The sequence below is a fragment of the Arachis hypogaea genome, chromosome 18 (genome assembly GCF_003086295.3).
Source record: "Arachis hypogaea cultivar Tifrunner chromosome 18, arahy.Tifrunner.gnm2.J5K5, whole genome shotgun sequence".
NCBI classification, from domain to species: domain Eukaryota; kingdom Viridiplantae; phylum Streptophyta; class Magnoliopsida; order Fabales; family Fabaceae; genus Arachis; species Arachis hypogaea.
Window position 1 is genome coordinate 134,078,770 of NC_092053.1, and position 8,815 is coordinate 134,087,584.

Consider the following 8,815-nt stretch of genomic DNA (forward strand, 5'->3'; position numbering starts at 1 on the left):
TAACATACATTAGATGAATAAGTATTTTTATAATAAGTCTCCAAAATATACCGTCCAACTAACTAAATTTTCAAAAAGTTAAAATTTTTCCAACATTCTTTTAAATATTGAAACGACACAAAAATTTCTTTAAAATAACAAAGGAATTCATGGAAAAAATATAGAAAATTTTTAAAACCAAAACATACATTTTTGCAAAAGAACATAAAATTTATAACAGAACAACACATATATAGATTCTGTACAAATAACACATAACATGAAGGAGAAGGCGGAAAAAAAATGCATAATACGAATATGAAGGAAAAAAAAATGCATAATATATAGGGGGAGAAGGAAAAATAAAAAAAAGAAAAATATAAAAAAATAAACTTTTAGTTGAGGACTGGGTTGAAATAAAATACTTATTTATTATATATTTTTTTGTTTTTCTTTAATTTTGTTTTCTAAATTTTCTTTTTTCAACTGAAAATATTTTAACTCAATTTTATATTTTCAAACTATTATTATGTATCATTTTAAAATAATCTTTATTTGTATTATTTCATATATATAGAGAAAGTCTATTAGATATGTAACTATAAAAATATATCTATGTAAATTTATGCTTCAAACTCAAAAAGAGATTTTTGTCTAAGGAAATGTATTAACTATATAATTGTTTATGTACATGTTTTTATTTTAGTTTAAATTTTTGGGATATGTAATTTAATGACAAAGTAAAAGATAATAAAATATTTGATAATAAAAAATAATCAAAATTTATTTTATTTATAAAATAAGTTTTGATTTTTTTTTTGTCTTCTTAATATTACCGAAAAGATAATTATAGGAAAAAGAATAATATATTGTTTATAAAACCTTATTTGCATTTAATGTTTAATATTAATTAGGAGCTATAGAAATGTACTTAAACCTTGTTTTTAGTTCTTCCAAGCATTTTATGTCGGTACTTCTAAATTGGGATGATATAAATAAAGTATGGAGCTAGATATGTGACGATAATATATTTGAAGAAAATAACAAACTTCAGGTAAAAAAAAAGGGTTGAATTATCACCCATTAGCATTTTTTTTTTAACTAAAGATAGGAGACTCGAACCCGCAACCTTTTAATTGAGTATGGAAAAACTATGTCATTTGAGCTATAACTCATTGCCACCCATTAGCATTGTCCTGTATGTCAATATATAATTATATACACGTAGCTAGTTTATTTATTTGAACTTTGAAAATTAAAATTGACACGTGATAATTATAATTTAAATATTTATATAAATTTAATTTTAATATATACTGACAATATAAAATAATATTTTATATAATTGTAATTAATTTATTTTTTTAAATAATTATTTATGTAATTAATAAAAATAATAATTATTTTTTATAACATACTATTATGTAATTAGATATATATATAAAATTATTTTATTAAATTTTATATTAATAATATATTAAAATTAAATCCATACTTATATAAGATTTAATTGCTTAATAAAAGTAAGGATTAAAGTCTTACATGGATTATTTTATCTATAAAGTCGAGAATCTAAAATATATATTTTGTAAAAATTCAAATGTAATTTTTTATGTAAAATTAATAATTAAAAATAGAGACTTAGATATTTATATTTATTTACCTAGCAGATTTGACAGTTAACTAATAACTATTTGGTATATGCTTTCCCTCTTCCTTTAATTTTGATGAATTTCAATTACACATATATTGGTGGATAAATGACTCAGCAACGCACACTTTATGCCATCTGCTCCAGGTGTTTCTAAAGAAGTAGTTTTTTTTTTTTAATAAAATTATTATTACTTTTTAATTATCAGATAAAATTGAATTTGGATAAAACAAAAATTCAAAAGGTCGTTACTAATTATTAGAATAAAGGATAAATAAGTCGTTGACATTTTTTTCGCGAATATTTTCGTTCTTAAAGAATAAAAAATACATTTATGTTCCTGATCCTTAAAACGAGACATATTAACCCTTCCGTTGAATTCAGGCCGTTGGACCCGTCGGAAAACTCTGACCTGACAAACGTGGAACTGACTTTAGTTTGCGCTCCACGTTTGCCAGGTAGTTTGTGCTCCACATTTGTCAGATCAGAATTTTTCGACAGATCTAACAGCATGAATTCAACGGAAATATTAATATATCCACATTTTACAGGAGTGAGGGATATGAATGTATTTTCTGTTTCTTGAGGATAAAAATATATGTGGAAAAAAAATTAAGACCTATTTCTCCTTTATTCTAATTATTATTTTCAATTTCAAAATTATTACTTCTTATTATTTCCCTATACCTAAATAATAATAATAAGATTGGTACTTTCCTTCGCTAAGAAGATGTTGCTTACTACTTTGTACTTAATTGTTTTAAAGAGCTTGCTTTTCTCCACGTAACTAAATAAAGATTTTGAAAGATTCACTCCCTCATCATTTGCTAGAAAATTGAAAAGAAATTAAAAAGCCTTATGAACATTTATTTGCATATATATGTTGAATTCCTTTGCTTAAGACCGCAGCAACAAAAATCATCCAATTCTGTTATGTGTGACATTTTTTTTCTCTAATTTTCTTTATAAATACTAACATTTTTTTTTCCAAAATGATTGGAAATTTAAGTATTGTAAGAACTATCCAAAAGAACAAACATGTAAAATGATTCTATAATAAATAGATAAAGAATATATATACAGCTAGTAATCATTTTCACACAATTTTAATTTTATAAGGTTTTAGTGAATTCATTATTAGTCCAAATTAATTAAAATAATAAATAAGTGTAACTTGAACAAATAAATTAAAGAAAAATCGGTGGCTTCAATAATAATGTGAGTAAAAAAAAAAAGCCGTGCACTTAGTATTTATTAGGTTAATTGTTAATATGATATGACGTCTTTTAATTTTATGAATTTATTTTTGTTAATTACAATATTTTTTAATTTGAGAGGTCAAAAGATTAATTTAATCTAAATTTAAGTTTTATTTAAGAATTTATCGTTTACTAATAAATTGTTATATATCACTCGTCAATAAATTACTGTATATATAAAATAAAATTTAAATTTTTAATAATTATTTAAACGAACGAGTAAATTAGCCACCGACTAATCTAGTTGAATTTAGTGGTACGAAGCCGAGTGTATTGTAGTTTCACTAGTTTGTTTTGTTCTATATATATATTATTTAGGAAAATTTTTAACTGTGCCGTCATACCGGTATTTTAGTGATTTTTAATTGTTGATTTTAATTATAAAAAATATATATAATATATATAATTAAGATTAACGGTTAAAAATTACTGATACACCGATACAACGGTACACTTAAAAATCTTCCATTTATTTAATCCCTTTCTATTTGTGTGTGTGGATCCTCTTGCCAATCATGTGTTGAATGAATATTTGTTCCCTCTTTAATTTTCCAAAGTTTTCTGTGCTTTTGTTTATTTATTTATCAAGGAATACAGCTAAAAAAGCTAACTTATGCTTAGCGCGTAAGAAACTTTGGCTATTATTTTTTAATTTTGACTTCCTGTTCTTACTTATTAATATTCCAAATAGAATTATAGCCATAATTATCAAAATTGACCTTTCAATCGATCAATCAAAATACTAGATTATTACCTTAGTGATTAACCGTGACGAGTTGAATTAATTAAAAAGAAATTAATTAAAACTATGTAAAAATATATTTAGTTAGTATTTATTATAATTTATATAATAATAAAATTAAACGGACCATGTTTTCTTATATTTATATAATACACATAACAAAATGGATAGCACTACTTTAAGTTGCATGCTCCAGCTTCAAAGACACAGCATTTTATGTGTGTAAGGGTTGAATAGGATTAGGTGAAACTCATGTAAAGTTAATTTCATGAAAATTTGATAGTTAAAAATCGTTAAATAATTTGATAGATTTGATTAAATTATATTATTTAACGGTTCTTATCTATTAACTTTACATTAAGTTAACTGCACCTGAGTTTTTATCATCGATTTGATATCGAACTAGCAACTAAATCAATTAGATCTATCGGTTCAATTTTACTATCTGTAAATAGCTCAATTTTGACAATTAAAGTGTTTATAAAACTAGTATATCTAAAGTGTTCAATAATACTAAACACAATCTATATCATATTATATTTAATACTTCTTGGGCGTTTAAATATTTTTTCCCTATATATCTAAATTCTTATTTTTTGGGATTTTTGAAAATCAAGTTAAACATAATATATAATTAGGGTTCTTAAGTTTTTCAAAAAGTTTTCCCAAAAGCACAGTGTCAATAGTAGCAAATTTAATGAACAGTACATGACTACATGTTATTAATATTCTTTATATATATAGTAGTAGTAGTACATGTTATACAAACTTTTAATATTTTTTAGAAACGTTTAAGAAATTTTTTTTTTCTCTAAAATACCTCTCAATTTTATTTAGTATAAAAGTAGTTTCGTCTAAAAATTTTTAATGAACATTTACATCTTTTCTCTAAAATACTAAACAATAAACCAAACTTTGTTGGTTGCCTATAGTATTCTCCAGTCCTACAAGTTAAGAATTAATTTGTCGCGGATCTGAGTTGCTGACTAATGAGTTGTTGCATACATAAGACAGAATTCAAATCTGTAACATTTACTTAAGTCGACGAGTGAGCTACTCAACCAACTTAAGTTGGTTAAACCAAAATTCTTAAAATAAATGACTTGGTCCAGTTTTTGAGCCCAATGGGCCTGAGAGAAAAACTAAAAAGGGCCTTTTTGAGGCCCATATGTTTCCTTCTACTTTTTCTTTTTTCCTACGAAAGGTTTTAGTGTTTTACACTTTTACTCTAACTTCTGTTCTTTCTTCTGTCAAAACTCAAAAGCTTCAGCGTCGTTCTTAGCTTTAGGGTTTTGCGGCAGGAATCTGTCGCCATGGATCTTTCAGAGCTCAATTCACCTGAAATGCAGAAATTCTACTCCGTATGTTTCAATTCTTCATCTGCTCCTGATTTTTTTATGTTAACAAAATAATTTACTCTAATTTCTTTTAGGAATAAATGTTTTCTAGCTTAGAGATTTTGCTTTGATAAGCTGCACCTTTTTCTCTGTTTCGTTTTGATTTTCTTTTTCGGATATTGTTGTATATGTTTCATTGAATTACAGATAAAGTTGCTTAAGCATTTTAGAGAATTTTAATTTAATGTGTATAAAACTCAGAGCATGCATAATTTAGTTACGAAAGGGAAGAACACGGATATTATGTTCATTGTTTCGTAATGTTATGCCCTAGAGAGTTATTATTATTTTTTGTTGTTGTTGTTAGAATAAATTATACTAGTCTCCCCTGATATTATGTGATTTTCACTTGGTTCTTTACGATTTCGTCATGTTCACACTGATCTCTCTTACTGTTATGTTCATAGGGGAGGTTAGTGTCACATTTGGTCTTTCATGTTTCATAAAATACAAGGGTTTCAAGTGTAGTTGCAATGTTGTCAGTTATCTAAATCTTTGAAGATGTTAGTATATGCTTTTACAAAAGGTTATATCACCTATCTAAATCATTGGATTGTTAGTATATGCTTTTACAAATTGTGAGGTGTTGCGTGTAATATCGCCTAGCCTCGGGGGAGACCAGTGTAATTTATCCTTATTATTACTCAAAGGCTTAGGTACGCAATGGCGTAGCTTAGCCAATTTAGCTTGTAATTTTATAAGAGTGTTTGGATTAGAGGAATGCCCTCACTGAAGCTGTTCTTTTAGTTCACTTGGATTGCTTACCTTGGATTGTTAATTAATAAATTGTCTATCTTCCATGTAAAATAAAAAATAAAAAAGAAATAAAGGAAAACATAGGCAATGCATACATTCTCTTTGGGCTTTTTTTTTTCCGGGTGTCTTTGATTGGGGGTAAAAGTGGGGTGAAAAAGCACATGAAACACACCCTGTGTAATAGTTGCTTATGTCTTGGTGAGGTACTATAAGTTGATTAATTTGTCCTCAATGCAGGAAGAACAGCAAAAGGCCGTGATTACTGAAACAGTGGCTAAGGTTACAAGCGAATGTTGGAACAAATGCATCACGGGTACACCTGGGAATAAATTCAGTTCCAGTGAAGCTTCTTGTCTTTCGAACTGCGCCCAGCGTTATGTCGAGACGAACATGCTTATCTGGAAAAGGTTTCAGAGCATGCAATGAATTATCGTGGGCTTCAATGTGCTTTCTCAATCAAATTATCAGTGCCAGAATCTTAATATTGTTTAGCAGTTAGCACTTTCTTGGATTAAAATTTTTGGACCCTCCTGGAATACCTGAAACTCAAGGGTTTTTTGGGAAAAAAAAAAGGATAGAGTACAGAGTTTAATGTTTTTGTTGGTTCACGAAAAGTACTTATAGCAAGTGTTTTAAATTGCCATCCGAGCAAAGTCATTTATTCATGCCACACACATTCTCATGAATCATGATTGGTAGTTTAGCTCAACCCTTAGGAGGGGACTTGAATCAAGGTTTCTTTTTCTCTGTTTGGCCATGTGGGTTCTCCATAATAAATATGACGCATTCCTTTGGCCAATTTTGCTCTTAATATAGGATCATTGAAGACAGGTTTTTTGTTATTGGAATAGGTGAATTCTTACTGATCTATTCTCTGAAAGAACTGGACATGATAAATGTTCATCGTCCAGTTCGAGCATGAATCAAACGAACTTAGAAAAGAGGAAGGGAAGAAACGTGCCATTAGATTATAGAATCGTTATGACTCATACAGTAGAGAAAGAAAACTGCACAGGAGGAGGGATGAAGAAAATGACATATATTTATATATTCTTAGGCCGAGACTTATGGAACTTCAAACAAAGTTTCTCAGAATGCCAAATCTAAGTACTCTTTATTTTTTAGTCCTGCCAAATCTAAATACTCTAGACTAGTGTTTGCAAAACCAAAGGCCTGGCAAACTCAAACCAAACTTGCCAAGAGCCCAAGACTACCAAACCCAAACCAAGCATTGGCCAAGTGGAGTTTTTTTTTTATTCCCTCCAAATTTAGGATTGAGACTCGAATTCGAGATCTCTAACGTAGCGTTTGGTGGGGAGACAGAGACGGAAAGACTGAGAGACTGAGACTAAGAGACAGAGATTGAAATAAATCTTAATATTCTGTTTGGTGCAAAGTAGGAGACAAAAATTGAAATAAGATTGAAACTCTAATTTAATTTGCAAAAAGGTAAAATTAAAATTAATTAATTGAAATGATGATATTTTAGGTATAAAATGTTATTAAAGTTTCAGTTTCTATCTCTAAAAATTTTAGTCCCCTGTGTCTCTACTTTTTTAAGGTAATAAAATTTTGGGGACATAAATTTTAATACTAGAACATGAACCAACAAACATGATACTGAGTTTTAGTCTCAGTCTCAGACTCATAAATTTTAATACCAGTCTCTCAACCAACAAACTCTAATTTTACTATGTCATTTGAGTTATATCTCGTTGGCACCAACTAGTTAATCAGACGCGAGCCCTTCCTCGGACGAATTCCTCCTTTTGTTCCTCAGCCTACGGGGTATTAGCAGCCGTTTCCAGCTGTTATTCCCCTCCCAAGGACAAGTTCTTACGCGTTATTCACCTGTCCGCCACTGGGAACACCACTTCCTGTCCGACTTGCATGTGTAAGGCCAAGTGGAGTTTATACCTTAGAAGTTTGAACATATTACAAATAAGTAAAAAATTAATGACTTTTCCTATTGTCTCTCTCTTATTTGTCACCTGGTGACTTTTTCATAATTTTTCACTTGATTATTATATTTGTATTTTTCTATTGCAGACAGAGATAGACAAGATAAATAAAAAATAAAAAACTAGCTAAGACATTTTAAAACTATCTTCCTAATCAAAGAGAATAATAAGAAATTTCTATGTAAATAGATAATGTGAAAAAAAGAAAATGCTCCAATGAAAGGAGGATGATCCTGCAATCCTTCTGTTTTTTCTGATTTGAAATATGAATTTTCCCGTCTTTAATAGAGTTAGGGGTGTAAGTTACCGAACCAAACTGAAATTTATCGCAAAACCGAACCGAAATTTACAACAACCGAATAAAAACCGAAAAAAATTGGTTTTTTTGGTTTTTTTTCCGATGTAAACCGATCGGTTCGGTTCGATTTTCGGTTGGCTCGACAGAAACCGAACCGAATCGAACCGAACCGCAGAAGTGGTTAGTAATACGTTGAAATGAAAATTTTAGACTTAACAAATGTGTTTGTTTTATGTTTAGTTGTTGGAATGAGTTGAAATTGTGTTGAATTTAAATGTAATGTAATATTATTTTAATTTATTGATTGTTTTGAACATCATTTTACTAAGATTAATGTTCTATTAGTTAGGATTTAAAAACCGAAAAACCGACCGAACCAAACCGTTTTTGGTTTGGTTCGGTTCGGTTCGGTTGTTGCGCAAACAGCAAACCGATTGATTGGTATTATGTAAAAACCGAACAGATCGGTTCAATTAGTTTTTGATCCAAAACCAAACCAAACCGAACCGATAACACCCCTAAATAGAGCGGTGATTTTTTACTGTCTTTTGTTCTTCTTTTTTCATTGTGATTGTAGCCAACCAATTTTTGGCCAATATATATATATATATATATATATTTTTTTTTTTTTTCCCCTGATCTGGCACTTTTTGTAGTGGCCCAATATTATTAGATTTCAGTTCTCCAAGACTTGCAATTGTGATTTTTGGGGTTTGTTGCATGAGGATAAAATTATAGGAAACATTTCAGGTGTACCGGGTACACTGGTGTT

The 8,815-nt window shown here is 28.7% G+C and overlaps 1 protein-coding gene across 1 annotated transcript; it reads left to right on the forward strand.

The window, feature by feature from the left end:
- Positions 1–4,853: 4,853 nt before the first annotated feature.
- On the forward strand, positions 4,854–6,583 carry LOC112772400 (mitochondrial import inner membrane translocase subunit TIM8). Its single transcript, XM_025817336.2, has 2 exons — positions 4,854–4,992; positions 6,022–6,583. The coding sequence occupies exons 1-2, from the start codon at positions 4,945–4,947 to the stop codon at positions 6,208–6,210; spliced, it is 237 nt and encodes a 78-aa protein (XP_025673121.1). The 5' UTR covers positions 4,854–4,944; the 3' UTR covers positions 6,211–6,583.
- Positions 6,584–8,815: the final 2,232 nt, after the last annotated feature.

Excerpts from the sequence above, each read along its gene's own strand:
- LOC112772400 (XM_025817336.2), top strand. The coding sequence starts at position 4,945 with ATGGATCTTTCAGAGCTCAATTCACCTGAAATGCAGAAATTCTACTCC. Across the intron at positions 4,993-6,021 it reads AAATGCAGAAATTCTACTCC|GAAGAACAGCAAAAGGCCGT; the intron begins GTATGTTTCAAT and ends TCCTCAATGCAG.